The sequence below is a fragment of the Protopterus annectens genome, chromosome 12.part0 (genome assembly GCF_019279795.1).
Source record: "Protopterus annectens isolate FY-2018-M chromosome 12.part0, PAN1.0, whole genome shotgun sequence".
Classification (NCBI taxonomy): domain Eukaryota; kingdom Metazoa; phylum Chordata; order Ceratodontiformes; family Protopteridae; genus Protopterus; species Protopterus annectens.
The window spans coordinates 1,374,565,234-1,374,584,554 of record NC_056746.1 but is presented as its reverse complement, the minus strand read 5'-3'; the positions used below and the strand labels follow the sequence as shown (position 1 = coordinate 1,374,584,554).

The window sequence follows — 19,321 nt, the reverse complement described above, 5'->3', positions numbered from 1 at the left end:
GAAGTAGATAAAAACCAGGCAGCAACTGAATGTGCCAAAAAACAAAAAAAAGAATATAAGGTGAAGGACCAGATGTGAAGGCAAGAAATATGGAAAAAAAACATAAATATAGTTGCAAGTATAGAAAATTTCTGGAACAGCCTCATGTTGATCAAGAATGAACGTAGGAATGGTTAAGGAGAGGCGAATTCAAACCAAGAAATGAAAGGTTAAAACTGGCAGCCCAAGATGGTTGGCTATGTACATGCTGGTTTACAAAGTCCATCGAACATGTGGGAGAAACAGACAAATGTAAGTTTTTAAAACCGAATTGGAAACAGTCACACACCTTGTTGTTGGTTGTGACATACTAATGGCAGAAGGACTGTATACTGAAAGACATAATAATATGGCGAGACTGTTGCACTGGAGATTGTACAAAGTTTATGGTATCGAAGTGGCTGAAAAACACTGGAAACATGAGCCACAAAGCATCATAGAAAATTATGAAGTTTATATCACATGGGATCACCCATTACCAACAGTTCAAAAGATAGATGCTAGAAAACCAGATATAGTGGTCCAAGAAAAGAAGACAAAAGTAGCATTGATCATTGAAATTGCCACACCCAGTGATTATAGTGTCTTGCGTACAGAGAGACACAAAGTCATAATAAATCCCAGTCCAGGTTAGGCAGAGTCCCTCATTGACTCTCTTCAAGAGGAACCTTGATGAGTGGATGGGAGATCGTAGGTTTACCCCGGGTATCACTTCTGTGTCACTGTTAGACAGAGGCACAGTATACTAACCTCGAAAAAGGGCATAGCGAAATTCATTTAAAATGGGTGGCGAAAGCCAAACACACTCTGGCTAGGCTTATAAATGCCCTAGGGCAGATAGCCTAGTATGAACCTATGAACCTATAAAATACCAGGATCTGCAGGCAGAAACGAGAGCAACATGGAAGAAAGATACCCAGACAGCTCCAATAGTAGTAGGAGCAACGGGTCTTATAAAAAAGAATTTACAATCATATTTAGATATGTTACCAATCCATGTAACCCCGTACGAATTGTAGAAGGAGTCATTACTGGGCACACTGTGGGTGCTGCGAAGAGCACTTTTCTGGCTGACATCAAAGTTTGAAGCAATACTAATTTCATGAACTTTAATCATACTTTGACTTAGGAACGGTGTCTATTTCCGTCATGGTATTAGAAACCCAAAAGATTTGGAGAAATTAGAAAAAGCAACTGGACAGGTGAAATCCTTAGTTACAGTCAGGGTGTCCCATAGGGCTCTGTCCTAGGCCCTTACTTGTTTAGATTGTATCTTTCAGACCTAACTTTTTCATCTGAGGTATTCTACAGTCTATCTGCAGACGACCTGAAATTGGGTAAACTGATTACATGTGTTACAGATAAGGCATGTCTGCAAAATAACTTGACTAAATTGACTATTTAGGCACAGGAGAATAATATGCTGATAAATACATTAAAAATTAAGCATATGAGATTTGGGAGACATAAATTGAAAAGTGAATATTTAATAAAGCACACAGTGATTGAAACTGTAGCTTCATTTAAGAACCTGGGTGTATTGGTAGATTCAGCTTAAGTTTTTCTAATCATATCACCCAATTGGTTAATGATAGTTATAAAACTATAGGTTGTATAAAAACATTTATAGCCTTGGAAATCAAAAATGATGAAGTCATTGTTTGTTTGTTAGTTACATTAGACCCAAACTTGAGTATGGAATAAGAATATGGAAACCCTATAAGAAAACAAGCATGAGTAAACTGGAAAGAGTACAGCGGAAATATACCAAGAGCATCTGTGGAAGTGAAAATTTAAGTTATTATGAAAGACTAAAATATCTGAACTTGTACAGTGTCTCTCACAGATATCTAAGAGGAGATCCTATTCAGGGATAAAGGGCACTTAGAGACAACTACTTCTGGGAATGTTTGAGCTTATCAAAAAGTTACAGAGAATCATCAGACAACCTATGTAGAAGATCCTATAGAAATGAGAGGTGTATTAATTGGTTCTCTGACATAATATCTGATGCATGGAACAGACTACCAAATTACATTAAAGCAAGTATAAGTTTAGATATTTTTAAGAACAGCCTGGACACTTACTACAGGAACAAGTGTTTTGGTATATTGGCAAGCTAAAAGGGCATTAATGCCCATGCTTGAAATATTTGTATGTATGTATGTATGAACACTTTATAATCATGGTTTAGTACTGAAATTGGCCTTTATGAAGCTGGATCTGATGGATCTTTACCCTCTTTAGGTACTACAGCTACCACTGCTTTCTTCCAGGATGGTGGCACTTCTCCTCCTCTTAAGATACTGTTAAACAAAACCTTCCAGATCTTTATCAATTTTTTTCCTCCTAGCTTCCAAACTTCCACAGAAATACTATCTATTCCTGGGGAATTTCCTGTAGATTGATTGTACATCACAATTTTTATCTCATCTCCTCCTATCCTAACTGTTAGTTATTGAGCCTCAGATACCTCTAACCTTGGCATATTTAATTCCTCCATGAACATTTCCATTTGTATCTTTTCTTGATTTTCATATTTCTCTGGTTTAGAGAAACTCTCATAGAATTTCTGAAATATTTCTAATACCGCTATAGGATCTCTTGTTACCTTCCTTGTTACAGGCTCCTAAGTTTGGTGGCAACCCTTTCTACTGTCTGTTACCTGAGTCGTTGTGCTAAATGTTTTTTTACTCTAGTGTTATTATCAAAAACAGTTGCTTAACAGCAATCTTTCTAAGCTCATGCATAATATTGAGGTAATCCCTTATTTTCTGCCTAGCATTCTGCAGTTGATCCTCTTCTTGTTCTGTGAGATATTCCCTATTCTCCAATACTTTAACATTAGTCAGTACATCTAAATAATTCTTGCTACTTCTTAACCATAGCTCCCTCTCTTTTATTTCCACCCTATTTTTAAACCCCATTTTAATTTTATCCCACTCCCTAGCTATATTTTCAGAAGAAATTTCTATCTTCTCTAACAGCTCCTGAATAATCTCCACTACCCATTCCTTAAATTCCTCTCTTTTCAACAGATAGGTGGAAAAGTGCCAATGCTTCATTTTTACTTCATTACCCTGTGTTTTTATTTTAGCTATTATTGGCGCATGATCTGAAATAGTTATTGGGTAGATATCAAGACATTCAATTAAATGCACACGTTCCCGTGAAATGTAAATTCTGTCTAGCCTAGCCCAGTTTTTATATCTTGGAGAATAATATGTAAATTCACTCCAATCTCCTATTACTGAATTCACATCTTCCATGCCAAATATTTTCATAAATGTCTTCAAAAATCTACCCGCCTTTGTTATATTTTCCCTTCTGGGCCCCCCAGACACATATTCACTGCTGCAAATCAAATTCCAGTCCCCACCTATAAGTAATATTCCTTGCTGAAAACTGATGACTTCTCCCAGAATTTTCTTTAGTGCCATTATAGCAGTTTTAGGTGGAATGTAAATACATGCTAATATAATCCACCTCCCTTGCCAGTAGCTCCTTAGCAATACAAATCTGAACTATTACCTTTTTTATCTTCTCCTATCACTATTGGAGCTTCTCTTGCAATTAATACAAGTACTCCTCTTTCTCTTTGTCCCAGGTATTCCACTGAAAACCATCCTGAAAAGCTTTCTTTATCAAATTCACATGCTCAGTTCTTTCTAAGTGTACCCCTGTGACATAGCTATTTGCACTCTACATTTTTTAATATAGTTCACTACTCTTTCTTGTTTGTATTATCTGTGAGACCATTTACATTTAAAGACATTAAAGAAAGCATCATTGTATTAAAATGTTATTATTCCCACCTTTTATGTATAACACTTTTTTTGTTACATGTCTAGTTCCAGCTTTTGTGTTACATGCATACACTGTTTAGCAGGTTGAACTTTTATACAGCTGTTTCTTGTCGTATACATTTGAGCCTATGTCACATCTTATAAAACTTTTTATTTTAATGAAAGCCCTCAAAAAATAACACCCCCAATACCCCTAAAACCTATTAACTTAATACTAACACACAAAACTATGTACACATTCAAATATTGAAGTTTTACCCCCCCTAATAGGAACAAAAGCCGCAAGCTGACAGTCACACTCACAAACTAGAGTTAACCTAAAAGAAAGATAAATAGAAGTTATGTTCTTACCATAACGTTCCATGTTAGTTGTCTTCTTCTCGCCTTCTTCTTGCTGGATGGGTTTGGAGCCGACCTCGGCTCCGACTCGGCCACTCTAAAAGCTCGAGAGTTGGTTCCACCGGCTCGAGGCTCCCCTTATATCCCACAATGCTAGGCGTGAGTTACCTCAGATCTCGTTTGTGAGCTAGGCCCAGCTAATAATAGTAGCAGAATAACTGTAAACAAAGTCCACCTCTATAATAAGGGAGAAGAGAAGGGTGACCTACAGCTTGATCCAGGAAAAATATGCACAGCAGAGCATATACCTATAGTAAAGAGGTGGTAGAAAGAGAGGTCACAATCAAACTCCTCTAGGTCTGTCCAGGCCAGGGGGAAGGAGGGTGGGACGCAAGAAGAAGGCGAGAAGAAGACAACTAACATGGAATGTTATGGTAAGAACATAACTTCTATATGTTAAGTTGTCTATCTCGCCTTCATTCTTGCTGGATGGGACCGCGTCCCTAGCACCTTGTCCCGGGTGGCCTAACGGAACAGACTCTTGAGCACAGTGGATCCAAAATTAGCTCTATGCCTAGAAGCTAAATCCAACTTATAATGTGAAATGAAAGTGTGAGGAGTAGCCCAAGTAGCTGCTGCACAAATGGTGTCTATAGGCAGTCTGTCTTGGAAGGCTATAGAAGTAGCCAAAGCTCTGGTGGAATGGGCTTTAGGTTTGTTAGGTAGCTTTTGGTGTCGTATTTCATAGACAATGGAAATTAGAGATGTCAGCCATCTAGATAGTGATACCTTAGAAACAGAAAATCCCTTTCTGCCTTCTGCATAAGAGACAAACAGTTGGTCAGATTTTCTGAATTGTTTGGTTCTATCCATGTAGTACCTTAACTGACGATGAACATCTAGCCAATGCAATTTTTGTTCAGACCCATTAGAATATTCTGGAAAAAACACAGGGAGGTCAATGCTTTGATTTAGGTTAGACGCCGAGGCTATTTTAGGTAAAAAGGACGGATTGGTTTGCAAGGATACCCTGTCCTTATGGAACAACAGATAAGGAGGTCGACAGCTGAGTGCATGAAGTTCTGAAACTCTTCTAGCTGAAGTAATAGCTACCAGAAAGAGAGTCTTCCATGATAGCAATTTTAAAGAACAGGAAGCTGCAGGTTCGAAAGGGGGGAGAATCAAGGAACTGAGAACTAAATTTAAGTCCCAAGGAGGAGGAGGATTTCTTATAGGAGGTCTGAGTAGAAAAACTCCCCTCAAAAAGGCTTTGCAAAGCTTGTGGGACATTATGGCAGATTCTGAGACGCCCACATGAAAGTTAGAAATAGCTGCCAACTGAACCTTAAGAGTAGAAGGAGATGAACCTGCATGGAAGAGTTCAGCTAGAAAATCAAGGACTATTTGGATGGAAGCCGTGAAAGGATCTATGTCCCTTCCTTGAGCCCAATAGGCGAAACGTATCCACTTACTCAGATAAATCTTTCGAGTAGAAGATTTATGGGAAGCTATCAAAATATCTCGAACACCGTGAGATATTTGAGGAAGCCTGGCTAAGGTTGGAATTGGAGGAACCAAGCAGTGAGGTTCAGAGAGGGGAGGGAGCGATGAAACTGACCCGACTGATGGATCAAGAGATCTGGAACTAGGTCCAGATGCCAAGGTTGCTCCAACAGAAAATGATGCAGAAAGGGGAACCAAACCTGTCGAGGCCAGTAAGGAGCAATGAGGATCAAGAAGGCCTTCTGAGCGATAGCTTTCTGTATCACTTGAGAGATTAGTGGGAAGGGAGGAAATGCATACAGAAGTCCCCGGGGCCAAACTTGGACTAGAGCGTGTCTGCTGGGCTGGCCTGGTAGCGGGAATAGGGTGAAAAAGTCTTTGCACTTGCTGTTTTGGGGAGTAGCAAAAAGGTCGCAGCAAGGCTGACCCCACTTGAGAAAAACTTTCCTCACAATAGAATCTTTCAGAGACCACTTGTGAGGCATGAGGATAGCTCTGCTCAACTTGTCCGCGATTTGATTGGACTTCCCGGGGATGTGCGTTGCTATCAGAAACGGCTGAGAAGAAATCGCCCATTGCCACAGTCTGAGTGCTTCTCGACAAAGGGGATAGGACCTGGTTCCGCCTTGTTTGTTGATATACCACACTACAGACATATTGTCTGTCTGAATTGCTATCGTTCCCAAGGGAAGAGAGTCTTGAAGGGCTTGCAACGCTAAAAGCACTGCTCTCATCTCTAGAACATTTATGTGCAAGTGGCATTCGTCTGGTTGCCATGTGCCCTGGACAGTTCTGCCCTGATAATGCCCCCCCCACCCGATCAGGGAGGCGTCCGTTGTCAGAGTAGCAACCGGAGGGGGAGGAACAAAGGGTCCTCCCAAGTAGAGCTGAGGGGAAGACATCCACCACAGAAGATGATTCCTGCATGTTTGCGTAATCATAATGGTGTGGGACATCGGAAGTTGCTGGTATGACCATTGTGTGAAGAGCATCCATTGAAGGATTCTCATGTGGAATCTGGCTAATGGCAGAAGAGGTATGGCAGCCGCCATAATCCCCAATACTTTCAGAACTAACCTGGCTTTGACTCTGTTGTTGCTGAAGAGGAGCGAAACTAGTTTGTGTATGTCTGTTATTCTCTGATCTGTTAGCCTCGCAGACATGCTGACTGTGTCTAGATTTGTGCCTATGAAGGTAATAACACGACAAGGCGACAAAACAGACTTTTCGCAATTTATTGAAATGCCTAAGTTTTGACAAATGCGAAAGGTGTAATCCCTGGCCAATAGAAGAAGATGCTTGGTGGGGGCTGTGAGGAGCCAGTCGTCTAAATATGGAAACACCTGGAATCCTTGACGTCTCAGGTGAGAAGCTACCACTGCCATGCATTTGGTAAACACCCGGGGGGCAGTGGTGAGTCCAAAGGGCAGGGCTCTGAATTGAAAATGACTGGTTCCTAGCCTGAAGCGGAGGAATCTTCTGGAGCGTCTGTTCATTTTTATATGATAGTACGCATCCTGAAGGTCTATAGAGCACATCCAGTTTTTTCTTCCCAATGGGGGAAGGATGGACTGTAGCGTGACCATCCGAAATCTTGTTTTCTTGACCGACTTGTTCAAGATACTGAGATCCAAAATTGGTCTCCAGTCCCCTGTTTTCTTTGGAACTAAAAAGAACCTGGAGTAGATTCCGGATCCTTGCTGGTCTGCTGGAACTGGCTGAATAGCTCTTTTTGCAAGCAGCTTTGAAATTTCCAAAGCTGCCAGATCCCTTTGAGCGGGTGGAACATCTGGAAGGGATTTTTTTGATCGGTTTGGAATGCGAACGAAGGGAATGGAATAGCCTTCGGAAATGATGGACTGTACCCACTTGTCTTGAGTTAGGGATAGCCAGGCTTCTGGGTACAGTGACAATCTTCCCCCGACTGCCTCTGAAGGTGGGCAGTCGGGCAACACCTCAGGGATGCTGAAAGGGCTTATCGGAGAAAGTTTCTCGATTGCCCTGGTTCTGCGGACCCCCCCCTGCCTCTAGCGCGACGTCTACCATTGTTGTTCGTCCGTCTGCCTCTGGCGGGGAACCGACTCTGTGCGTCAGACGAAGTCCCTTGAGATTGTTTGCGGAACCACATTTTCCCACTTTTCTGGCCTTTGGGGTAAGGCCTAGAAGGAGTAGAAAAACGGACTCCGACGGCAGAAAGAGTCTTGCCATCCGTCTCGCACCTAGTCAATGTTTCTTTCACTTGAGGACCAAAAAGAGATGATCCATCAAACGGGGAATTAGTGAACGACATTTTAAAAGGGTCCGCAAAGTTGCATAGCCGCATCCAGGCATGCCTGCGTAAGGCCACACCTGTCCCTGCGGCCCTGCTCGCTCCATCAGCCGCATAAGAAAGAAGGCGCATGGAGGAGTTAGCTATGGAGTTCAGGGTAGCCAGCTGAGTGTTCATCTTGTCTTGAAAACCCGCAGCTGTAGGATCTTTCAACATGTCACTCGCTTCTTTGATCAAGTCTCTTTGAAGACGAGTAAAATGGCATAGGTAGTTCAGCGAACGCATTGCAAAGGTCGCTGACGAAAACATCCGCTTCCCGTACCTGTCCATAGACCTAGATTCCTTGTTAGGTGGATGGACAGGCACTGAAGGATCAGCTAGTTCCTTCTTAGTGGCAGCAGCAACCACCATAGCATCCACAGAAACTCCCTTGGTCAGAAATTGTTTATCTGCTGGTGCCGTGATAAATTTCGAGGGTCTCCTGGGAGTGGGGTCCACTGAGTCAGGAGCCGTCCATGCCTTTTTTGCTACCACCTGCATGAGGGGGTCAAAGGGGGGAGACACCCAGGAGGTGGAAGGGCGAGAGCCAAACGCCTCAAGGTACACAGATTCATCCTCCGAAGGGCTGAGGGCTGGCCAATTTCCCCTCTGTTTGAGGATTTCTAGAATGTCGGCAAAGGAGACATCTTCAGAAGGGGAACGGGGAGAACCCTCAGAATCCTCTAAATCTGTGTCAGAGGTGACAGACTCAGGTGAGTCTATGTGTTTCCTCTTACACTTTTTCTTCCGAGGGGGCTCTTCTGCCAATTCAGGAGAGGCCTCGGAAGAGGATGAGATCCCCACAGGGGATTCCTGAGGAGCTGGCTCTCTGCGGTCTGGGATGAGGGAGTGAATTGACTTGACCTGAGGCACCGAAGAGGGAGGGGCGGACGAAGCCGACTGTGGAGTCGAACCAGGTTCCAACACACTCCGCATGACCTCGAACGCACCCCTGTCAGGCAAAGCCAGAGGTCCCCGCTCCGAAAAGCTGAAAACCTCCCTCGGCACTGACAGTGATGGCTCCGAGGCCGATGTCGGAGCCGAACTCACCAGCGCCGAAGCACCGAGAGGGAGAGCGGGGTCGGACAAGGGTCCGATGCCACTCACCCCCTCGGAGCCGACGAGGGAAGTCCGGCGCCGAGATTCTTCTAAGGAAGAAATCGGAGCCGACGACGGAGCCGAAGACATTTGTATCGGCTCCGACGCTACCACAGTCTCGGTTCTGAAACGCCCCGGCTCCGAGCTCAAAGGAGTCGGAGGAGGAACATAATGAGGGACAGGGTCAGGCATCAACTGATGAGTCGGGCTCTGAAGCATTTGGGCCAGTGCCTCGGACTTAAGAAGTCGACTCACTACCCTCTGAAGGTCATGGTCCAAAAGCCTCGATGACCTAGAGGAGTGAGATCTATGGCTCCGTTCAGACAGCAAGGGAGATGCTGGAGCCGAATGAATGGAGCCAAGGGACGGTGACCTGGACCTCTTTCTAGATGTCGGTTCCGAAGGTCTGGTCGGAGCCGACACAGGGATTTCCAACACCTCGGCTCCAGCCGGAGCCGAGGAAACCACAGGAGCTGCAGTCTGAGACTCATCGGCTCCAGCCAGAGACGATGTAGAAGGAGGTTTCGAAGTCTTAGGCCTCGACTCAGAAGCTGGAGCCGAGGACCTAGAAGCCTTGGAGGGTTTGCCCGAAGTAACAGTAAGGGAACCCTCAGGCTTAAGTAAACCTCTCAAAATAAGTTTATTTTTTCTTTCCTGCAGGACTCTGGGGCTGAAGCCATGGCATACAGCACAAGAGTCCTGCAGGTGTAAAGGTCCCAGGCAGTAAACACAAGAAGTGTGACCGTCTGTCAGAGACATTTTCTGACAGCACGAGTCACACTTCTTGAAGCCTGAGACCTTTGAATCCTTAGACATTGTTAAGGAAAGTGTAACCAAACACACTCTCAAACACACTGATTACACTATACCCAAACTAAATTTCAAACAATTATAACTAAAAATTATGCTATCCCAATTTTTAGTTCCCTAACAAAAACACAAACACTCCCTAAGGGGATGGGAAGGCCCAAAGGCCTGAGGGAAGAACAAAAGTTCCTTGTGGAAGAAAGAGTGGAAAATTATGAAAGGGGAGGGTCTGTATCCACTAAACTAAGGGAAATAACAATAAAGAATTAAATTAAAGGGGTTTAAGTAGACTATACTTATTCTACAATAACTCACCTGAAGCCGGTAGAAACCAAACACCTCGATGCTGTAGCGGCAAACGAGATCTGGGGTAACTCACGCCTAGCATTGTGGGATATAAGGGGAGCCTCGAGCCGGTGGAACCAACTCTCGAGCTTTTAGAGTGGCCGAGTCGGAGCCGAGGTCGGCTCCGAACCCATCCAGCAAGAATGAAGGCGAGATAGACAACTTAACATTCCATGTTAAGATGCATGGTGCAGTTTGGGCTCCTACTAAGTGCTGATAGGTTTTGTCTTATTCTTTACAGCTCCCCCAGCTGGGAAAACACCCTGAATATTTGCAGAGAACATTAACTACATTGGGAAAGCCCCTGAATGCTTTCAGAGAACATTATTTCTTGGTCAATTTCTATTTTCTTTTTTTTTTCCCTTAGCCAGTCACACTCCACCAGACTGTACCCAATTTGCCTTTATCAGATTGCCGCAATAGAGACATGAGAACCAGGCAGCCAGTTTCTCTTTATCAGATTATAATGATGCTGATAGATCCTTCTGTTCAAGGCATTTTTAGTCTTGCCAACATAAAATGCAGTACAGGTGCAACACTTTGTAAGGTAAACCACCCTCACACTGTTACAGCTGAATTTACCTCGTGGCTTAAGGTCCAAAATTTTACCAAATAATAGACCCTCTGGATTGATCTTAATAAAAGGACATTGTTTACACTGCCCATATTTTGCTGTCAGAAAAACAGTCTTAGAAAGTTAACTGGCCTCTCCAAAATCTTCTTAATGTTTGGTTTATTTTTAAAAGTGAAGCTTGGTGGAGATGCAAATAATGATTTTAACTTGTCATCACACTGAAACAAAAAACAATTATTGCAAAGAATTTTCTGAATGTCATTAGCATCAACAGAATAATGCAAAGTCATGTCAGAATAATACCTTGATGATAGCAGCAGGAAAAACGTTTACAATGTATCTATGCAAGGCAGACATCTTTTTTAAACACACCTTTATCACTTGTGACATAGGCAATTTTACATTTATGCAAAGGTAATCAAACTGTATTAACAAATTAACATTAACAAACATTACACTTCACATATATTGCTTTTTATCATATACCCTAAGCAACATTACATAAATTATTCAATTCCCAACCCTTTTTTAATGAGAAACATCTTTATTAAACCATCATTTATGACATAAGCAATCATACATTTATATAAATTAAACCAAACCACATTGACACAATCCTAGCTGCAAGCATTTTACATCACAAACCATACTGACACACTCCCATCTGCAAACATTATATATCACTTATAATCTACCCAACCATTCAAAATAGACATCTTATACAGTATCACCAAGAACAAGAACATCAGGTGTATGAAGCCTGATAAGGGTGGAGAGTTAGTGGTTATGGACTACTTGGATTATATTGGCAGAATTTTTACACTACTGAATGATGATTTGGTGCACAGTGTGGTCTCAATTAATGAGATCAACATTGCCTATAGGGCGATTAATATAGCTCTTGATGAGCTGCTACTGTTTGATACTGTGTCCCAGGGGCTATATAATTTCTTTAAAGTTCATCACCCCACCTTTCCAAATATCTTTGGGATCCAGAAAATTCATTCAAGTATTTCTGATCCCCTTATGCGGCCAACAGTTGTAGCTGGGGGCTTGGTGACTGAACCACTGGTGAAGTTTATTGATCAAAAACTACAGAAACTTTGTGGTAAATTCAAGCACATTATTTCTGACCCTTGGGATCCGTTGGATAAGCTCAGAGCATTGAATGTGGAAATGAATTTTTGTTGGCAACATGTGACAGAGCCCTATACCATTATCCCTCATGAGGAAGGGCTTGAGTGGTTTCAAGAGATGGCTACTAGGAATGGATCTCTTTCAGACATTGATAACATGCTGGTTGGTAATTTTATGGAATTGGTGTTGAAAAATAATTTTCTTTCATTTGAGGGAGAACATTACAAGCAGTTCAAAAATGTAGTTATGGGGGGGCCGTGTGTGCCCCCATTTTTGCAAATATGGTTTTGTTGAAATGGGAGATGGAAATGGTCTTCAACCTTGAGCACTATTCACATTGCTTTGGATATTTTCTCTACCTGGATGACCTTTTTATCATCTGGTCAGGTTTGATGACTTTATTATTCAATTTAAAGCATCATCATTCCTCAAATTTACCTACAGGGTGGATAAAATCTGTGTGAATTTGTTGGATATTGAAATTTGGAAGAACGAATGTTCGTTTTGTTACTTGCATTTTTAAGAAGCCAGCATTTTGTAACAGTTTTTGTATTTTCAAAAAAAGGAAACAGTGTTGAGAGCACTGAACGTGCCAACTTGTTTAATTTTAAAAATCAGCACAGTCAGAGGTGCAGAAAAAAAGAACCTCAGAGGTGCACACTTTAACACAAATCCAAAAATCTTTAATGAATGCCAGCAATACTCATGGAAAACACGAATACCACACAAACGCTTAACTTAATTCACCACATTTTTCATCTCATGAGCACTGAGACTTCCTCAGAAAAGTGAACTCAATGCTAACAGTCCTACCTTTTACAACATTATTAGTATTAACTAATAAACATCACTTCCTTTAAATATTTCTCTATTCTAATTTCTCAACTTCAAAAATTTAAGCCATACAACTTTAATATAACCTACTTTGTTAAAAAACAATCCTAGTCTACTATAATCTTAATAATCATATTCAAATTTACATTTTTATTTTGTGGGCTTCAATAAGGGATATGTAAAAATTAAAAGTTAATCAAAATTAAAATGAGCAAATAGTAAAAGATGTGTTTCTTGTTACTCTGCTACCATCTGCTGATCAAGAATGAAACTACAGTAAATTATACATTATTTACAACACTAAATAAAAGCAAAAGTAATACAAAATATTCATATAAATATAAATAAATTAAATATGTATTAAATTAGGTACCTTTAAGTACTCTTTCAAAAATCATAATGGTAAGTAAAAGGAGTAACAAGTAAGGTACAATATTACAAAAGAAGTAAAGCAATAAATGAATATCACGTTCTCTGAAAACTTATTTATAATCTAGCTACTCTCATTTTTAATAATGGCAATATTGATGTACTGTCATTAATGCCCAGAGTCTCATTGACCTGTAAATATATTTGTCAATATGTTTCCCGGACTTCTAGTCTTTACTCCCATAGACCTCCCCTATTGTTCAATGGGACAGTCTCTAACACAAAAAACATATACTTAATTTTTTTTACAAAAGAACAAATGTTTGAATAAAGCATTGTTGTAAATGGAAGCTGTAATACTGTAAAAATGCTCTTACATTCTTTTCTTGAGTGTCCTTTCAGTTTTACCTATGTAGAATGCATTGCATACCTTGCAAATAGGTAAATATACCAAGCCTTTACTTTCACAGTTACTATATTCTTTAGCGTCAATCAATTTATCTCTACTTGGAATGTATATACAACTAGTGTTACTAATGCGTTTACATTGCATACATTTACCACATTTGTACGTTCCTTTTTTTCCTTATGGAAGTAATTCTCTTAGTTGACTGATGTTTTTCTAATATATTCTTAATAGTCAGGCTTTTTTGTATATAAATTGAATAGGACCCTCAAATAAGTTTTCCACATCTGAAAACCCTTACATAACTCCCAAAGAGAACTGATAATTTTAGTCACAATGGGGGGTACTATAGTTATAGTTCATTGTGAAAGCAGCTTTATACCTTTCATTGTTCTCTTTTTTTGATTATTTGCAATCATGGTGTATCTTTCTATATAATACTATATTTTCTTACCTAAAATAGGAGAATATCTATTATCCCTACCTTCTAAAATTTCTTGTGTTACTTCTTCTATTAATCTAATAAGGTATTTTTTTTTTTTTTAGAATTTTCTTTCTATAAACATGTTTTTAATTATTTCAATTTCTCTCCAAAAATCGTCTTCCTCTGAGGTCACCCTAGAGGCTTTAATAAATTGACCCTTAACTATACTGTGTTTTTGTTTATATGGATGGACACTTGTAAAATGTAAGTAGGAATTTGAAAAAGTACTTTTTCTATAAATCATAGATTTAAACCCTTGTTCTCATTCTTTAACTTGTATTGTTACGTCTAAATAATTAACCTTTAGTTTTTCAATTCTGTATGTGAATTTTAAAAAAATCTGCAGTATGTCTTATATACTCAATAAATTCTAGGAATGTTTGCTCTGTGCCTGTCCAGAAAATACAGATGTCACCTAAAACCTTTTATATAAATTCCAATATTGTACATACAGGGAATTTAAAATATATTTATTTTCCCATATTTTTAATATAATATTGGTGTAGTTGGGTGCACAACTTGCACCCATAGCTACTCCACTTATTTGATTATAGAATTCCCCTTCAAAAGCAATGAAATTGTTATATACTACTATTTCCATTAATTCTAAGAGTCCTAAATTCTTTAAAAATATAAATACCATTCTGAGATATTGCTTCCTCAAACCATTTAAGCCCTACTTTATGTGGAATCACTGAGAAAAGATCTATAATATCTATAGTTTCAAATAAAATATTCTCCTTGTATAAATTATCTTTTACCTCTCTTAAAAAATCCCATGAATCCTTTAAGAAACCTGTACCTTTCGTTTCCAACCTTTTTAATTTCTTGTCAATATAATGTGCTATACAATGTGTTTTAGATCCATTTTCTGCCACTATTGGTCTCATAGGAGGATCCAAAACACTTTTGTGAACCTTTGGTATTCAAAAAAGAGATGGTATCATAGGCTTCTCTATTCTTAGAAAATTAAACTCCTCTATGCCAATAAGATTTTCTGCGAGCATATCTTGTAATCTAAAATCAATCTTACTATATGCTATATTTATCTCATTCTTGGACACTGGTACATATTTGTATCATTTAAAATTTTCATTATTTTCCTATATAAATTATACTGTCCATTATCACCATACTTCCCCCTTTGTCCGGTCTCATAACCCTAATATTCTCATTATTTCTAATTTCGTATAGTAATTCCATTTCTTCTTCTGTAAGGTTGAAACGGACCCTTTGGTTCTCCAATTTCTTTCACAATTCCTTTTCCACCATATTTTCAAAAATTTTTAACTAGGGGTGAAGTGGGGGATTATAAGTACTTTTTCTTTTAAGTTCACTATCCACATGTGTAACTTTTTCTTTCTTATGGAATAAGAACTCTAAATTTTTATTCTGGTGAAGAGTTTTAAATCTAATATGATCTGATTAATATCACTCTTCTTACTAGGCACATATTTTAAATCTTTCATAAATAAGTTAAAATACATTTTATTTAAAATAATGTTACTGCAGTTATATATATTGTAATTCTGATAAGAATATACACTATCTTTCTCAGTTATGGCTTCATAGTTGTTTTCTTGTTGCTTAAAGTTATCTCTAGGGTTCTCTATTTCTGATTTCTCCCTTGGTGGTAGTTGTGTGGGTAATAATTTACTGACTGATTTCTGATTCTCTCGGACCTCCTTAAAGAGGGATACTCTAAAGGGTCATTTAACCTCAAATTAACGTCTTCTCTATGATTTCTATTCTCATGGTCCTAATTTTATTGATTGTCAGCCTTTCTACTGAGCTATCACTTGTATCATCCAATCTGTTCCCCCTCCCTTTTACAAAGTAAGACTTAGGCTTAGGATAACTTCTGCCCTCTTTGTATTTGTCCACATCTCTGGCAAACTTTTTCCTCTTCCTTCTCACTAGATAGCTAATTTTACTATCTATTTTAGTTTTAATTTCTAAACACTTACTTCTTTCTTCTTCTACAGAGTGTAATAAGTCATATGTAATCCTTTCATTAACCTTAACTATTTGGTCATATATATTTTCCATATCCCTTTGATTATTTTTAATTATAGCTTCCATTATGGCAAACTCACATTTATCAAAAATATTAACTAGCTCCATATGAAACATAGTAACTTCTTTATCATTATTAGGGTACCTATAGACTCTTAAGCCTTTCGGTACTATATTAGCTTGTAAACACTCTTTCAAGTACCAGTTGTCACACTGCAAGGACTTATATTTAAACATTAAATCATATAATACATTAACGTTTTCTTGATATGTTCTGGCTTCACCAATCTCATTAGTTTGTTTATTAAAAGAATATTTATTACTGTGTAGCCAGTTCGACCATTCTCTTTCAGTAATGTCATTATTATGTACAATATCGTCCTTGTTATACAAACTAGCAGGATCGTTCATTTTAGATTTATTATAAGTATTATTAAAGTCACCTTTCTTCTTTAGCAGTCATTTATCCTTTGGTCTCGCTCCTTCGCTATATTTGGATTGAATATTAGTGGAACTGTCCTCCTGCGGCGAACGGAACACTTTAGGTAGTAAATCCAGTGAATTCTCCATCTGTTCTTCTACAAGACGCTGGCTCGCCTCGTGGATACTAACTACTTCCGATTCATCGCTGAGCTCCTTATAAAGGTTACCCAGGTTTCCTGGCAACAACAACGAACTCTGCCACCGCTTCACACTGTTAATGCTTTGTGATAGCATCTGAACTAATTGAGTTAATTCATCTATTATGATGTTTGAAGGAGTACTTAAAGGCACCTAATTTAATACATATTTAACTTATTTATATTTATATGAATATTTTGTATTACTTTTGCTTTTATTTAGTGTTTTAAATAATTTATAATTCACTGTAGTTTCATTCTTGATCAGCGGATGGCAGCAGAGAAACAAGAAACACAGCTTTTACTATTTGCTCATTTTAATTTTGATTAACTTTTAATTTTTACATATCCCTTACTGAAGACCACAGAATAAAAATGGATATTTTAATATGATTATTAAGATTACAGTAGACTAGGATTGTTTTTTAACAAAGTAGGGTATATTAAGGTTGTATGGTTTAAAATTTTGAAGTTGAGAAATTAGAATAGAGAAATATTTAAAGGAAGTGATGTTTATTAGTTAATGCCAATAATGTTATAAAAGGTAGGATTGTTAGCAGTGAGTTCACTTTTCTGAGGAAGTCTCAGTGCTTATGAGATGAAAAACGCGGTGAATTAAGTTAAGCGTTTTAAGTGTGGTATTCGTGTTTTCTGTGTGTATTGCTGGCATTCATTACAGACTTTTGGATTTGTGTTAAAGTGTACACCTCCAAGGTTCTTATTTCTGCACCTCTGACTGTGCTGATTTTTAAGATTTAAAAAGTTTTTGTATTTTACCAGTTGTCACCCCTTTCATCCGAAGAAAGGGGCAGTCAAGAGCCAGTTCATCAGGGTGTTTTGTCTTACGCTGGATGATGAAACCTGTATTGTGGAATTTGACAAGCTTAAATCCATGTTTTTGGCTCAAGGGTACTCCTGCGTATTGACTGATGAACTGTACCAAGACGTCCTTAGTGAGAGGGAAGGTAAATATGTACCCATTATTATTAAGGATTTAAAAGAAGATCTGGCTTTATCAAGTGTTGTGGGGTGTAATGCTGAACAGAGGCAGGACTTTAATTCTGACATGACTTTGCATTATTATGTTGATACTAGGGACATTCAGAAATTTATTTGCAATAATTGCTATTTGCTTCAATGTGATGAGTTAAAAAAGAAGTTATGTACTTACCATAACGTTCCATGTGAGTTGTTCATCTTGCCGTCATTCTTTACTGATAGGTTTGGAGCCGATCCCTCGGCTCCGATACAGCTAATTGCAAAGCTCGAGATCTTCAAATAGCTCGAGGCCAAGTCCCTATCCCATGACGCACTTGGAATTACCTCAGATCTTGTTTGCTGCATATAATAATACCATATGTCATTCTTTCACTCCCAAGAGAAAGGTACAGAAGGACTGAGTAACCAGGATGGATCCAGCATCTCAGTCATCTAACAGCCCAGGAGGGGGTAGGAAGGAGGGACGTAAGAATGAAAGCGAGATGAACAACTCACATGGAACGTTATGGTAAGTACATAACTTCTTTATGTGAAGTTGTTCAATCGCGCCGTTCATTCCTTACTGATGGGTAGCGTCCCAAGCACCATCAACCTCGGGTGGCACACGGGAGTATATTTCTCAGCACCGTGGATCCAAAGGAGGCCCTGTCCCTGGAGGCCTTTGTCAACTCTGTGATGAGTGATAAAGGTATGAGGTTTTTACCAAGTGACTGCTGCACAGATGTTATCAATGGGAAGTCTGGCAGAAAAAGCAGATGATGTAGAAACTGCTCTGGTTGAGTGAGCTTTAATCTTATGTTGCAAAGGCATATTGACAGCTGAATAGGTAATAACCGTTTAGACAGATTTGTTTTAGCCACTGGTCTACCCTTCCTGGAGTCTGAAAATGAAACAAAAAGTTGGTCTGATTTTCTGAAATCTTTTGTTCTATCCAAATAAATTATCTGTGAACATCAAGTTTGTGCAGCATGTATTCTAAATTGTTCGAATGGTTGGGGAAAAACACTGGCAAATCAATAATTTGGTTGAGATTGGTTTCAGTGCAAACTTTGGGCAAAAATGACGGGTTTGTTCTGAGACTCTGTCAGCATGAAATATCAAATAGGGGGGCTTGATGGATAAATCCTGAAGCTCTAACACTCTGCGGGCAGAAGTAATAACTACCAGAAAGATGGTCTTCCATGATAAAAATTAGGTCTCAAGAGGAAGCTGGTTCAAATGACGGAAGAATTATCCAGGAAAGCATAAAATTTAGATTCCATGGAGAATAGGGAGATTTCACAGGTGGTCTAACATGAAAAGTCCCTTTGAGAAAAGCTTTGTATAACTTGTGAGACATGATATTCAACCCTTAAAATCTAAGATGAAAGTTAGAAATAGCAGCCAATTGAACACGAACTGTTGTTGCTGCAGCTCCTTTGTTAAAAATCATAGTCAAAATTGGAGGCCACAGGGGCTTTGTAAGGATCAATATTATTTTTAGAGGCCCATACAGAAAATGTTTTCCATTTGCTAAGATATACTAGTAGAAGATTTATGAGAAAATAAAAGGATCTGTTTTGTCTCATTGGAGAGGTTATGGAACCTGGCTATAATGGGAATTGGAGCAGCCAAGCTGTCAGCTTCAGAGACTGCAG

The 19,321-nt window shown here is 39.1% G+C and overlaps 1 protein-coding gene across 1 annotated transcript in view; it reads right to left on the bottom strand.

Annotated features, from left to right (window-relative positions):
* RAD21L1 (RAD21 cohesin complex component like 1) overlaps positions 1-19,321 on the bottom strand; it is a 1,222,403-nt gene that overhangs the window by 37,825 nt on the left and 1,165,257 nt on the right. The window contains exon 13 of the mRNA XM_044089023.1: positions 16,546-16,839. Coding sequence (XP_043944958.1) covers positions 16,546-16,839 — 294 coding nt within the window. The remainder of the gene's footprint in view (positions 1-16,545; positions 16,840-19,321) is intronic.